Below are 15,764 nucleotides of genomic sequence, written 5' to 3' on the forward strand. Positions count from 1 at the left end.
CACCACCTTACGGACCATATGGATATGTTTTGAGGGACACAACATTCACACCGTATGGTTTGTAGCTTGGGTAGCTAGCGCTAAAGTCGCTCTCCTACCAATAACATTGACTAGATACCTAAACGAAAAGTGTCGCTAATTATTCAGTTTACTGAACTGAAGCTCACGTAAATAAATTATTAAACATAAAGAAAAAGAATAGTATGTTGTTCAACGACTGCACCGGGATGAGTCTGGCTGAAGGCCGCGACACACGCTGAAGTGCAAACGCAGGAGAGGATAATCCCCTCGGAGCCAACATTGGATTTTATCGCCTCCATTGATAAATTCTCGACGGCCCGCTTTCATCTTCAAGGCCAACTTCGGGTTTACAATTGAGATAAGGAGATCTCCGCTCCTGACTCACTCCTCCGCCGTTAACTCTCTGCGTGACAGTCGTCTCTGGCTGCGGCTCATGTTATAGTAGATATTCATCCGTGGAAATACAATGGCACCGCAAGCGTCTACCGCTATAGCGTTAATATTTCTGCTAAGATTTTCAACATGTAACGCTGACGGTGACCTCCGACATGTGGCACTCTCGCATGATTCCACAGACATCATCGATATTGGAAGTACTCAAGAAGCAGACTATCAGTCGGCATTGAAGCGGATAAAGCCCTCTACCTCAGCCGAACATCAACAAGAAGCCGTGACTGACTTAATTAAGAGGCTCATCCCTGCTAGAGCTGCAGATTTCCGTGTATTCATTGTCCCGCCTGTTAATGGTCAGGAGAAGGACAACGTTACGGTATGTTATCAATTTTTATCACGAATTTAATTTTTTATTATAATCATAATAATATCGCATTTATTACAAGCGAATTTAGAGCTACGTAGTCCTTTCTTAAAATTCACTTCCTCAACAAACACATACATGGATGTATAATATCAAGGGGGGTTTAGGATTTGTTTTTTGGGGGGGTAATAGGTTCTGACTGGAAACGGTCTTCTCATATTTGGGATTAAAAACTACGTACAACAATTACTCTACCAAATATACTGTTCATTTAATTATAAAAGTTAGTAATAAGTAAATATTAATACCTCTTATATTAAAATAAAAAGTTTTTAGTATTTGTATTAAAGATATCATCTATGTTTCAAGGCTCTGGGGCGTGCTCGTGCCCCCCCTAAATCCGCGGATATATTTATATAAAGCACATATCGAGTGCGTTTTCAGGTGTAGCTTGGTTGCATTCTTCGATCATTCTGTGTACATTTTTCAGTGAAATGCCTTCATTCCGGAATATTAAAATATATCTGTAAATTCATTATTTTAACTTCCTAGAAATCTTATGGAAAATTGCATTTCAAGTCCTGAAAACGGAATTTTAAATTAACTTTTGAAAAAGGGATTCACCTTTGGCGGAAATGTCGCCAAAATCATACGTAATGCATAACACACAGTACAAATTTTCGAAATAAACCATTTTCATTTTCTGCGGGAAAACATAATATCGACTTGCATGTTTTTTCAATTAAAATTGACGTAAAACAATATTTTCCAAAGAAAAATAACGATTTTTGGCATAAAAATAAACGTTAAAAACATTCTTTTTCTAACGAACATATGACGAAATGATTGGATAAGACGAAATCCATTTTGGAGATTAAGTTTAAACTAACCACAATTAATTCATTCAAAAAGTACCTAATGTTAAAATTACATACCCTTTGTCTGAATGACATCGCTAGTCCCAGTATATTAAAAATATGCAAAATGTAATTCACTGGGAATCCAATCCCGATTCAAGGGGTTGTTTTATGTATGCAGCTACAGGTATCAGTCATCTCACATTTACTCTAAAGGTATGAGAAATTTATACTGGCTTATTTTATCATTTTGGTATGACTGTATGTTATTATGTATGAAAATTTATACGAGGGTTCAAAATGATTTCAAAATCATTATTTTATTATTTCAAAATTATGTTAAATGATTTCAAAATATTTATCTAAACATTTCAAAATTATTTTCAAATGTACGAAAAATAACTTTGTCATAATTATAAAATAATATTAACAATTTATTTTTCTAGGAATTAAAAAAAGCCATTACGTCCTACGTATCCTTATACTCGTATGCATCCGTATACTACTACGTATCCTTATGTATTACAGTAGACCCTCGTTATTACGACGTTCACGGACCGAAAAACCGGAGGTTCGTAATAACGAAGTTCGTATGAACGTTTCTTTTAGGAATCTTCGAAAAAAAAACGTATACGATAGACGCGGTTAAATTACGCATAAATATATACAAACAGGAAAATTCGTTTCAATTTCTCAACAGACGAATGCGGCATGACGTAATCGAGGGTTGATATCTTTCCGAATACAGTAAGTTCGATACGCGAACTAGATGCGTTCCAAGACCTTGTTCCTAACTTCATAAACCTACGGTCCGGCCGCCGAGAGTTGTCCTATGACAGGCAGAATGGTCTAGGTCAGGGCAGCGTTGCCAGGTAAGAAAGGGTAACGTCTACAAAGAGCTCCGTGAAGAAAGGAGCCGAAAGGGACGAAGAGCTTGAAGGACCAAGCGGAAGAATCACTTGTTTTGGTGATTTGAAGAAAGGGCATGTTTTGGTGGATCAGGCTTACGTCGCTGCTTTGACAACGTTGTATGAGTGGTGTTTGCGATGGTGTGAGGTGCGTTTGGGAGACAGCGATTGGCTGTAAACCGTGCTGGCGCAGGATTATCCGCATCTCCTGTTGTGCCGCCATCGGGAAACTCTCGCCGGCCGGACTGTACGCAAGGCATCGAGGAGTAAGGTCATCCTGCAGAATGCAACACCGCATAAAAATTGTGCTCTAACTAACGATTGAGGCGAATTGATCTAGCTGGGCGTGCAACGCAGCCGGAGCCGAAAAAAATACTCTCCGCGGCAAGGAAGAACGTGCGAAACGCTGAACAGCTCCTAACTTCACACCGGATTCAATGATGCCTTGTTCAGATTATGCCTAGAATACGAGTTCCTCTACGCCGCTACGCGTAGTAATGGCTAAATCAAAAGGCACCAAATTCGAAATTTTTGCATGCTGGTATCTGTGAAAGTTCGTAAATCGAATGTGCGTAGGAAGAGGACTAACTGTGCATCAAATTTACGAGCTGTAATGAGTCGATCACCATGATTCCCCAGGAATGAAGCTTATTATATGACGTTGCGTTTATGGTGAATAAATAACCATAATTGACGCTCTTGGTCACAGTACACGAGGAGAACTTAAACGTGGCGCGGTTATTAAAACTTAGCGTAGTGAATATCCACCTAAATGCCATTGCTTATGCGTGGGACTTAGTAATAAAGTTCATTTTGTAACCGCCGGGACCGGGACTGAGGTTCGTAATTTCGTAAAAACGTTCCTTTTCCTACAGCTTGGATAGGCCTTTTCGTCGGGACCAACGATTTGCTTCCTAGTAACGAGAACTTCGTAATAAAGTTGTTCGTATTAGCGAGGGTCTACTGTATCAACAAAATGAGATCACATGGTACTGGATTTTAAAAGCGCAATACCTAAAACATTATTTTAAAATCTTGAAAAAGTCATGAGTTTATTCATCTTATGATATGTATTTTGATTTTAAAATTGTGTAAAATAATACAAATACATCTTCAATATTCTTTTGCTCCGTGGGCATTCATGTCCTGGAATAAATCCACCCTGGGAAGTATATCCACCCGGGTGGGACTCAAACCCTTGACCTTTAAGCTGGCAGGCGGGGATGTTACCCTGGTGCCACTGAGGCCGGCAGTAATGATATGATTTTTATGAGGTGATAAGAAATTTCCTACAAATATAATACGATTGTATCATATTAACTCTCTAGATAAGGGGTTTAATTCTAGCATGATTATATTTTTGTTATGCTTGGACTAAAGCGCTCACTCTTCATCAAAGTAAAATACTCACAATTAGCATGTAAAGCAGCAGCAAGCAGATCTCATCTCACCTTAATCCCAAAGTAATTATGTTCCTGTATTGGTACCCATAAAATACATTTTCAACCCCTTTTTACTCAAAGTTTAAAAAATTTACCTCTAGCATAAAATTTATCAAAATGCCCTATCCTCCCTTACTATCCATCTCATACCTATAGTAGCCATCCCTAAAAGAAGTACAGAACTGATGATTGGGGGTAATTCTAGCAAATGTTTTAAAGGAAGTATGGTTACGGAAAACATCAATATATTACTAAATCTGTCATTAAAATCAAGTTTTAGCCCATTATGTGTAATAATATTATTCATTTTATCATACATATTTACTCATAACTGTCATTTGAAGTGAGGATATAAATAGTTCTTTCAGACTGCAAACTCCCCAGGCCCCCAAAGTAATTTTGTGACAATACCATTGACAGTGCACAAGCATATTCACACCATGAAACATCTTTGGGAAGAAATGGATTGTTATCATAAATCAGGTTTCAAATAAAAATTAGTTGTGAATGACAATTTCCTGTGTTTTATTTGAGCACTAATGAATGGCCATTTTGAAGAGCGAGTTCAAGATAACTTAAGTCTTGTAGTAATTTATTGTAACAAATTAAAAGATAATGCTAATTATGCATCAAAAGGTGGTAAGCAGTGATGGAACTGTCAATATTACCGCATCCAGCGGAGTTGCAGCATCATATGGTTTCCACTACTATCTGAAGAAATTTTGCAAATGTCATATATCATGGGATGGCAATCAACTGAACCTTCCAGAATTACTCCCACCAGCTTCAATAGCACTCAAAGCAAGTGACAGGTAAGACTAAGATGCAGTGATGCATGACAATTCTGAACACTAACTAAACCTTCAATAACAATAGGGTAGTTTCCTATTGTTTTTTATTGCCTAAATCGAAAGATTATTACTCCTGGAGTACATACTTCACAGTTTGAGATTTTTAAATGACGATACCTATTTTTCATGATTAAATGAAAAGTGAAAATTTTCAAGTGCGCGAAAATGCGAAGGCGATTATCAAATCCCTTTGTAACACCATTACAGGCTTGACTCTACCTATCACATGTAATATTTCTAACCCTGCCGCGTGAACGGCGGTGAAATATACAGGAATTGCCATGAGAAAAATATACAAGAATTGCCATCGCCAACTGAGTAGTTTTAACCCTAATATTTTTACCAGAGAGAAAAGTCTAGTTTTGAATCTGTAATATCATCACAAACATTGGAGTTAAGTCCTACCCAAGATAATGTTTTATTTCTTCATTTTCTAAATACCCTCAGCAAAACAAACTCATAATATTCTTTCCCACAGGGAAACACGGAGACCACTATTTGACAATGTAGCCTCATTTTATGATAAATATAGGCTGCCATTCAAACATAAAAATGAGTTTTTCTCTAATTCCTCCACAAATCCTCTAAAATTTTCCACAGTTAATATTTGAAGTCCCAAGAGGAAGAGGAAGTATACCTGATGCCCTCCCCAACAAAAGTCTCCAAATTTTTGGGGCTTGAAGTCACCTTACCTGTGAAGATGCCTCCTCAGGAATTTATGTAACCCATAAAAAATTAATGCCATAGCCTCTTATATGTTAGTATAACTAACCATACGCATGCACTAAAATCTTTTTGTGCATTGAATCTATTTCAGGTTTCGCTACTTTGGTAATGTGTGTACTGCAAGTTATAGTTGGGTGTGGTGGGATTGGTTTGAGTGGGAAAAGCAGATAGATTGGATGGCAATGAACGGAATAACACTTCCACTAGCACCCACAGCTCAAGAAGTCATATGGATTAAAATTTATCTAGAGCTGGGGATGACATCGGAGGAAATTGAAGAACACATTGCAGGCCCACCATTCTTAGCTTGGTTGGTGAAAACTGAAAATTTATATACGAGCATACGAAACAAATATCCTGCAAGTTAGACCACAATATTCAAACGAAATTATCAAATAATGACCAAATACTATCTTAAATCTCAGGGGTCGTATGGGCAACATACGAGGATGGGGAGGACCAATATCCATTGATTCACAATGGTACACTGACAAGCTAGAACTACAGCATAAAATACTGAATAGAATGCGTTCTCTTGGAATGATTCCTGTCCTCCCTGCTTTTGCTGGCCATGTTCCAAGAGCATTTCAAAGGTATTGTGACAATAAATATAGCTTAAACTTATCTATTTCATACTTAAATTAAATCTACAATTTATGCATAACATCATTGGGTAAGGTCTCATTGATTTCAATGAGATGATTTGAGTTTTCATCATTTTCATAGGTTGTATCCAGATGCAAATTTCACTAAGATGAGCATTTGGAATTTTTTTCCCGACCAATACTGCTGGTGAGTTTCCTTTTGACCTCATTATATGCCCAAACTTTGCAAAATTCATGTAAACGTTATTTAATAATCTTAATTGGCTTTGGGAAAAATCCATTCCTATCCAGTCCCTTGTTGCTGGATCCAACGAGCGAATTATTTCAAGAGACAGGAAAAATGTTCATCACAGAGGTAAATATCAAGATCTACTATGGATGAAAAATATGGTCAATAAATATCATACTCTCCATTCGATGAAACCTCTAAACCTTAGTGAAAATGTGCAATAAGGAATGCATTAGGTGAAAAATGCAAATTTGTCATGCTATGAAAAATGAACTAAATTTTAAAAATGCAATCAAATCCAATTAATTTTACAATTATTTTTTTCTACATTGTCCTTGATAAAACATAAATGGAGATCAGTCCCGTATTCTAAAAGCCAAATGTAAATTTTAACATCATTGATTATAATTTCACCTTTACTCGAAGGGTAAAAAAAAGAGTAGTCACATAAATATAAATATGTATATCTATACCCAATTTCATTTTCCTCTCATTCATACATTTTGTTTTCTAAAAACAGATAATGAAAGAATTTGGAACAGATCACATGTACAGCGCAGATCCATTCAATGAAATGAGACCTAGTTCCAACAACACTGATTATATTTCAGCAATCAGCAGGTCAATTTTCACCTCAATGTCAGAAGTTGATAAGGATGCTATATGGTAAGAACTCCAAAAATTGACATTTCATACGATGCATGGCAACATATATTCTCGTCCATAAACCTTTACCTATGAATAAGTCATATTACTTCAAACAGCCACTTAGATTGTGTTTTCCTTGAAACTATGTACTATTATTAAGTTTTTAATTATCCATGATACTGCTATCATGAATTTATTGCTTACACATTTGCACCTATCACTATGCTTAGACAGCGTGAAAGAGTCACCTACTTGAGCATAGCCTTTTTCTTGGTCATTAGGTCACCAAATCAATAGCACAAGTCAGGTTTATAATCACTGGAGAGAGAGAAATAGAAGGCAATAAGATCACAAAATAAACTACTCAAACATAGTGAAGTAATCTCTTGAAGACATAGTTCTTTCATCCAAAACCTTACTGAGATTAAATAATCAGTGAACATATCTCATGGGTGGATTTTGGTTATCGATTTTGGGGTTTGGGGGGGTAGGAGTGGTTCATCACTTTCTACAGTGCCTTGGTGGTTTCCAATGACTCTCAGCAATAATGCAACTGAGGCCTGATATGCATAGACAATTGGCTTTTAGATAATTATTAAATTTTTGTAAACATTGCTCGTTAAGCTGGTGAAATAAATACTTTCATTAAAAATTCACTTCATAAACCATCAATTTTACAATTATTTAGGAAACATTATCATTATTTTGGGGAATGGTAAGATGCTAACGGCCCTTGCTGACCCCCTTTCCTCCCTTATCTATTAGTCCACCTCTGGCATATCATTAAGAAAGACAGCTTGGAGAAATTTAGATTTCACCTAACAAGCATTTCCTAAGAACCTCACATCAGTGCAACTTTACTCAATATATAAGGGGATAGTAAATCAACATGCCTACAAGCAATTCTCCAAGTGAGAAGTGAGGAAAAGCAAAACTTCCCACCTCCGAGCAGATATTAAATAAAGAGGAAAAAATTCTACATTCCATTAATGTGTAATTGTGAATGAATCCAAACAAATAAATAATAAAAGAATGATATGAACACTTAATTTAAACTATAAAATGCTTTGCTATTGATCCATCTAAAGAAGACCAGCATAATTCACAAATTATTACATTTTCAAAGGGTCCTTCAAAACTGGATGTTCGTCAATGATAAAAATTTTTGGACAAAAGAAGTCGCAAAGACTTTCTTAACCGCTGTACCCATTGTGAGTAAATGCCTTGAAATTTAGCATACTTACCTCATCAAAACTAACATAACTTAATATCAGCAAATGCTGACTTTAGCAAGTGTTGACATATTTTTCAGGGCCGTATTCTTGTGCTGGATTTGCAATCTGAGTTGAAAGAGCAGTACACTAACCTTGACAGCTATTTTGGCCAGCCGTACATATGGAACATGCTGCACAACTATGGTGGAACACTTGGGTTATATGGTGCCATTGATAGAGTAAACCAGGTATTTTATCCTATTAACAAGAGAACTCAAATAAATATTAATGTAAATTTTCAGTAATTTGAAATTTAAGAAATTACACATAAAAAACAATGTTTAAGTTGCTATTTTTATTGCAGACAAGAAAATGAACTGATAAACGTGTTTTCTTTCAATTTAAGCTTGTTTATGAGAGCCGCACAAGAGAGAATAGCACAATGATGGGGATTGGGCTCACCCCTGAAGGAATAGGTCAAAACTATGTTATGTACGACTTTATGATGGAAACCGGTTGGAATACAGAACCAGTGGACCTAACCCAATGGTAAGTTCTGACTGACATTAATAAGAAGCAACTTCAATCCATCTGAAGAGATGACTCCCTTAATTCATACTACACTATCTAACCTACATGCTAACAAATGCAGATGATTCTATGTATCTTAGAAATCATTTGTAAGGTTAGTTATGGCATGCTACCATTGCCAGGATAATTGATTTTAGCCTATTACCAGGTAAGTTTGGCTTGAGGCATTCCTATATCACAGTGGTGAGCCAGAATTAATACATAACATCAATGGCGTAGGTACCCAGTATCAAAACTGGGTGGGAGAGGGCAAGCCATGATTGTTCAAGTTGTAACATTTAAGCATGGAAAAGGTGAATGAAACCAACATTTTAAGAAAACTATCACAGCGCTTTATTAGTTTGTATAATTAAAAAAAATCATTTTTGTTATGTCTTATATGAATGGTTTGGAAGCCAAGGGGTACAAGTGATTTTTTTCTCAACAGAGTTAGGTAAAGTTAATTGTTAGAATATATACACAAAAACCTGATTGCGAAGGTAAATGAGTGAGTCTCTGTTCTGTGCTGACATTGAGTGGAAAATCAAATGCACTACTAAGTATACAATTGATATCGTTTGATTTCTATACCTAATTTCTGTACTCTGTATAGAAGAGAGAAATCACTTGTACCCCTTGGCACCCAACCCACTCATATGTACTACATAATACTATTTTTCGTGGGTTTAAAGAAAATTTATTGAAAACTTTCCTTTCAATCCAGTCCTGATTTTCCTTAAAGACTTTTGCAATTTTTGCTTCTAGGGGGGTACCCCCTCCTGCCCCTGAGTATGCCCATGAAGCCTTTGTGAATTACAGGCTTCTGATGAAAAGTTAGCAAGTTTTCTCCATATGTGATCAGTAACATTCCAATCTCAGCATATGTATGCCCACACACAAGCCATAATATATTAAATGTTATGAATGAAATGATAAATAGCCAGAAATATAAAATGCCTTGCATCACTTACATACTGTAGCATTGTCTAATTGTAACACATAAATAATTTTTTTCATTGTTCTTCACAGTGGAAAGGACCCATAAAAGAGGTGTAAACTTTTGATACCATTACGAAATGAGCAATGGGAGGGGAAGGCATTACTGCAGATATAAAATTTCCCAAGCACATATTTTGGTAGTAAATAAGTTATCCATTATCCTCTTCAATCGGCACAGTGACCCACCAAGATGCCAAAGGTTCACGGTTCAATTCCTTTTCCATAGAACTTTTTCCCCATGGCAATTAATGTAAATTTCACCTCCATTCATATGATCCAAATTTGGATTGCCAGACTATTGACTACATAAGTTCAATTTTAATGGCAGGCCACAAAAGAATAAAATATCTCTTTAATATATACTGGGCACAGTTCTGATGTCCTTAATTTGTGACCTTTGTAGGTTTACAGATTATTCAATCCGTCGATACGGAATATCAGATGAAAGAGCAATTGCAGCATGGCAGCTTTTAAAGGTAAACCACCATTGAAATGCAAATAATTCAAAATTGAAGTTTTGACCAAATAATGGGAAGCCTAATTAGGTATGAATGAAAATCTTTTAACGGAAAAAAGTTCTACACCCTTTATAGGTGAGTACTTACAACTACACTGGTGCCACTGCTTTGCATGGGAGATACTTCTACATCATGAGGCCAAACCTGAAAAGTAGGCCAACAGTGAGTAACTGTCTTTCAAATTTCTTTTTGCATCAAAATAAATTCACCTATTTTGATACACATGAATTTATTAACATTGATACATAATTTGTGAGCAAGTTAAGATTACAAGAGTCACTATAAATATTTGGAAACTGATTTATTGCCTGATTCAAATTTTTGTTTCAAATTTATTCAATTTTTCAAATTAATATAGAGGTCATAAAGAATACAATATTTTACACCCCAATGAGGATAGTCATTGGCATTCAAAGAAAGTAAACAAGGAGAAATGTATCATTGAAACAAACTTATCATTGTTTGAGATGTAGTGACTCTATTTAAGTTTATTTGACAACACTTGATCAATAAATTTCAAATGGAAAGAATTTTTTTAAATCTTCAAGCAAACATTTTCATGCTTTGCTTGGCAATTATGGATAATGCAAGTAAGTCCAAAGGTGCCACTCTATTTTTTTCTATAATCTGATATTAGAAGTATGTATCCATAAACATTAGCAGTGGATATACCAAATGCCATTTTACATGACAAATTGTTCCATCACAATAATATACAGCAGCTGCCTTAAAAAGGTTGAGTTTTCACACACAGCAGCAAAATTTTGATTGGCATTGATGTCTACAACATTATTGCATCCATGAGCTATGCTCTCCGCTGGTTATTTAATACTCACAAGGTTCAAAAAATATACTAATGAGATTTAATAGAACATGTAGCCAATGCCATCTTAGCTATTGTCTATTGAATGCATTTCTTGACATGTATTTCAACACTTCAGCCTTACTTGGCACGTCTATTGTTATTGAACTTCCCAAATTTGCAGAGAAATCCACTCAAAAGTGGCTCTCATTACCAATCAAAGCTTTCCAATCCTTGTCACTAACCCAGTTAAAATTCAGGACAGAGTTGTTTGTGGTTATTTGAATCAGTTCTACCAAAGATAGAGGGTTGAGATTTTTGGCATGGAAATAATAAATTTTCTCTTAACTTTCATTCTATTAACCCCAAGGAACAAAATTTCCTAATAAAGTTTATTTTTATCATCACAACTCGATAGCATTTTTCACTTTTGCCAACCATGGATCAAGAGCAGAAAAAGCATCATGTGAGTAAGCTCACATTTGGTTTTACATGCCATAAGCAAGATGGCAATGATAAAATTACTGTCAACAGTAGAAAATTACTGGCAGTCTACAGCTAAACAGCTACCATAGGTGGAAAATTGACTACATGATGTGCTCACTTCTCAATGCATAAATTAAGTACACTACCCTCTGTGTTTTATCTTCTTGTAATACTTAATACTTTGTAAGTATACACACAAGTAATACATAATTTACTACTGTACTAAACTCCATTTATTAACTAAGGAACTCACAAGATCATTACACTGGTTTTCACCCCACAATCTGACCGCCTTCAGGTCAGGGGTACCAACCTTACAGTTACCAATCTATAACATCTCCCCCTTTAAGAACCATACCTTTGGGGAAGGTGTACAGCTCTCCCTGAGCGAGTTACATATGCATTTGAAGCTGAGCTTTCATTACTCCCTTCAGGAACATGTACACAAGGAGCACATACACTGTTTGATATAACCCTCGAGTCATTAGTCATCAACTGGTCAAAGTCAAGGAGTTCTCTTGAGCTATGCTTTGGGGAATTAGAATAACATTTTCTTAAATGCATAGTGTTTCTTTGCACTACAGTGCCACGTCCAGTTTTAACTAGGTATGATCTGGGTGATTATTTTTAACGAGCATAAGCTGTAATTATGAGAAACTCAAGTGATGTCAATAATTTTCTCCTAATTTAGATATGGTACAATGCTAATCAATTAATTCAAGCTTGGAACAAGTTAGTGAATATGGCTCAAAATGTTTCCAAAGAAAACCAACTGTTTAAACATGACTTGATTGATGTGACAAGAGAAGCTTCAGGATTGTTTGCATTGTATCATTATACCTTGATGGTGAAATCCTTCAAAACAAATAACTCCGTAGAGTTCATGTAAGTAAAAACTCGTGATCACAATTATTCTTTCATGTCCATTTCCTCAATTGTTTAGTAACTGGATCTATACAGAAATAATTTGGTTGCCATTTATCCATTTTAATAAAATTGAACAGCACACACAAAATGTCCTTTGACAGGAGACTCTATAAAACTATCATGTAACGAATCTTCTCCTTAGTACAATATATTAGCATTATAGTATTAAATTAAATCTTGGATAAGACTTAACACTCATTGTAAATTTAAAATTAATACGCATATTAATCATATAAATAATAATTTATATCTACTTTAGGGACAATGCCTCACAACTCTTGAATTTGCTGGGAGACATGGAGTTGATTCTTGCATCTGGAGAAAACTTTTTGGTGGGGAAATGGCTTGAGAGTGCAAAATCTGCTGCCACGTCTCTACAGGTAATTCTAATAACATATGTAATATTAGAATGTACTCCTGAAATCATAAAGCAAATTGAACAATGTAGGAATCAGCTGAGTGCTCATCATGAGATTAAATCACAAAAAGAATGTGATATGCAACTAAAAATATAAACAAATATTAGTGACAAAAGCAATTTGCCTTTAATGCTATTATGGTGTTGTATGATTTTAAACTTTCCCGGCGAAGAGAATTTTTAATTGTTATCGGGTTTCCACACAGTGAGATAGCGGGAAAGATTTCCATGGGCGCTCTTCGAATATCTTACCCACGTGGAAACCCGAGAAAAGTTTAAATGGTCAGGGGATTGATCCCAGGCAATTTATTTTCATAAAAATGATTATTTTTTGTAATGATTATAAAGCCACCAGGTAAATATATGTACGCATGTAATAACACTGTTGCACATATAATGGTGTTAGAGTGCTACCATTAAATTCCTAATTGTTATTCAGTTTTGTTGATCTAATTTGATGTTTTTCAGGAGAGGCACTTACTTGAACAGAATGCCCGAAATCAAATAACTTTGTGGGGTCCAAATGGAGAAATATTGGATTACGCTGGAAAGCAGTGGTCTGGTAATCCTATTTGTCCTAATAAATTTTTACATTACAATTTTTTGAAAAGGAAATCTATTTATAAATATTTTGAGATAGATTTTGAGTCACCATGATAAAATAAAATGGAGAATAGGTCAATTTGAATGGACACATTTTGATTTGTACTGCACTCCACATAATGTATGGCCATAGTTGGTAATCATTTTCCCCCCACCTCCTTCCTTCACAAAAGATGTAAGAGCACTCGCCCTCAATCATTATTTTGCCTAGTTCAGGGGCCAGCAACCTATTGCTCACAAGGCATATGAATCTCTTTCGATGTTAAAATGCAGCTCTTCAATTTCAAATTGCGGCCTTCCAGTTCCATGTGCAAAAAATAATAATTATATTACACATTTAATTTTTGAGACACAAAAAATATTGCAAACAGGATAAAAACCATGAATGTATGAAGGAGAGAGGATGAAGCGTATCTTTCATAAGTACACTTCTGGTAGTTAAATTTAAGTACTTACAGTTGGAATTCCGCTGGCCTGCTTCTCAAAATGTTGCCGACCCCGATACCATTTTTCCGAACTGACGGCGGCTGGGTGGAAAATAGAAACTAGCCAATGAGAAACACTGCCCCTTCCACCTCTCCGTTCCCCTCCATCCCCTTCCCATTTCCCCTCCGCTCCCCTCCATCCGGCCAACCCGCGTTGCCAGCCTTGGGAATAACGGTACTTTCGGGGGCGGCAGAACGAGCGCTGTACGATCTCATAAGATTTGGCTTGGCTACACTGCTAGCTGGAGAGCGTTGTACACTGCACGGAGGTTGGAGAGATACTGCGGGTTCTTCCACACTTTCTCCGGTCGTTCTTCTGTGATTGGCTAGAAGAGTGGGTGGGTTTCGAGCACGCTCAAGGTCAGCCGCCATCAGTTCAGAAAAATGGTATGTATAGCCTAGTTGATCAAATATGGAAAGAAAAGTATCAACACCATTTCATCCTGTGGAACATCTACTTTCCTCTCCCAATCATGACTATGCCCGAAAATATATTTCGATGCACGTTTTTAAATGATGAAAATTTCTCAAATACACTAGGTATTGTATCACATTACTTCAAACCAAGATGGATGTTATTCATTCAGAAGCTGAATGAAAGTTTGACTACAGGCTCATATTTCGATCAAGCAAAATTCAATGAACAAGTCTTTTTCGATGTGGAGCAAAAATTTACACTGGATAACAATGAGTTTCCTGTGGATCCTCAAGGTATGTTACTTTCCAGCAAATATTTTATAAAAAATCTTCATTAGCATCTAAATACAAATTATGTACATCTCTCCTGTACTAGGTGATGCACTTGAAATAGCAATTGAAATTCATAAAAAATGGCAGCCAATTTACAAAAAAAGGTTTCACCAGTATATGAGGAAATTGAAGCGACATTTTTATCAAAAACAGCAATTTAAACTCAATAAACTTCAAGAATTATAACACATGATTTTAAAAGTCATCTAATTAATGAATCAAGATTTACCTAGTACCTATTATACATGGGTTAAAGAGAATTCTGTTCCAAGAAACAGAAGGGTTGAAGTACAATAACTTGGTGCAGGGTTTTTCATGTTACGATACACACACACTTTGAATTTGATCTGAAAGAGGACTAAAAAGGACTTAAAAATTGGGTTCAAGGGGAACCCCCTCAGCTTAAGGATGTGAAAACTTCATTGAAGAAATCCACTGACATATCTTCTCTCAATAAAATCAATTGCAACCAACCACACATCACTGCTGTAGAATGCAAATTGTAAATCTGCTGTACAGTCATGAACAGAATAAACTTTTGTAAAATATTTGTTATTCCATCATTCTCCCTCTACTTCTATGGACAGCACTGGCAACAGCAACAGCAAATAACTTACTGATGCCTCTCTTTGCATGCTTTATATTTCCCACATGTGTGCTTTTCCAGTCATTGGTCATTCATAAGACTTCTAGTAGGTAGTACCCACACAGCACACGGACACCTTTCGGACATCCGGTGATTGTCCGCCAAGTGGCCTATGGACATCCTACGGACAGCCGAATTCATACAAAATGATGTCCGCTGCAAGTCCGCATGTCAGTAAAAAAGGTGGCCTATGGACGACCTGAAATTGTCCGCTCTGGACACCTTCAGGACACGTTTAGGTTAGGATTGCATTTTGTTCGATACTAATAAATAATAGGTCCAGACAAGAATTTAAATAAATA

The 15,764-nt window shown here is 36.1% G+C and overlaps 1 protein-coding gene across 1 annotated transcript; it reads left to right on the plus strand.

Moving 5' to 3' along the window:
- Window positions 1-387: 387 nt before the first annotated feature.
- Window positions 388-15,364, plus strand: LOC124160661 (alpha-N-acetylglucosaminidase). Its single transcript, XM_046536582.1, has 17 exons — window positions 388-790; window positions 4,622-4,797; window positions 5,654-5,872; window positions 5,988-6,155; window positions 6,289-6,354; window positions 6,459-6,522; window positions 6,917-7,062; window positions 8,171-8,255; window positions 8,357-8,506; window positions 8,665-8,807; window positions 10,231-10,303; window positions 10,421-10,507; window positions 12,325-12,518; window positions 12,820-12,940; window positions 13,447-13,540; window positions 14,607-14,777; window positions 14,860-15,364. The coding sequence occupies exons 1-17, from the start codon at window positions 488-490 to the stop codon at window positions 15,000-15,002; spliced, it is 2,403 nt and encodes an 800-aa protein (XP_046392538.1). The 5' UTR covers window positions 388-487; the 3' UTR covers window positions 15,003-15,364.
- The last annotated feature ends 400 nt before the right edge of the window (window positions 15,365-15,764 follow it).

Source organism: Ischnura elegans, chromosome 6 (genome assembly GCF_921293095.1).
Source record: "Ischnura elegans chromosome 6, ioIscEleg1.1, whole genome shotgun sequence".
NCBI classification, from domain to species: Eukaryota; Metazoa; Arthropoda; class Insecta; order Odonata; family Coenagrionidae; genus Ischnura; species Ischnura elegans.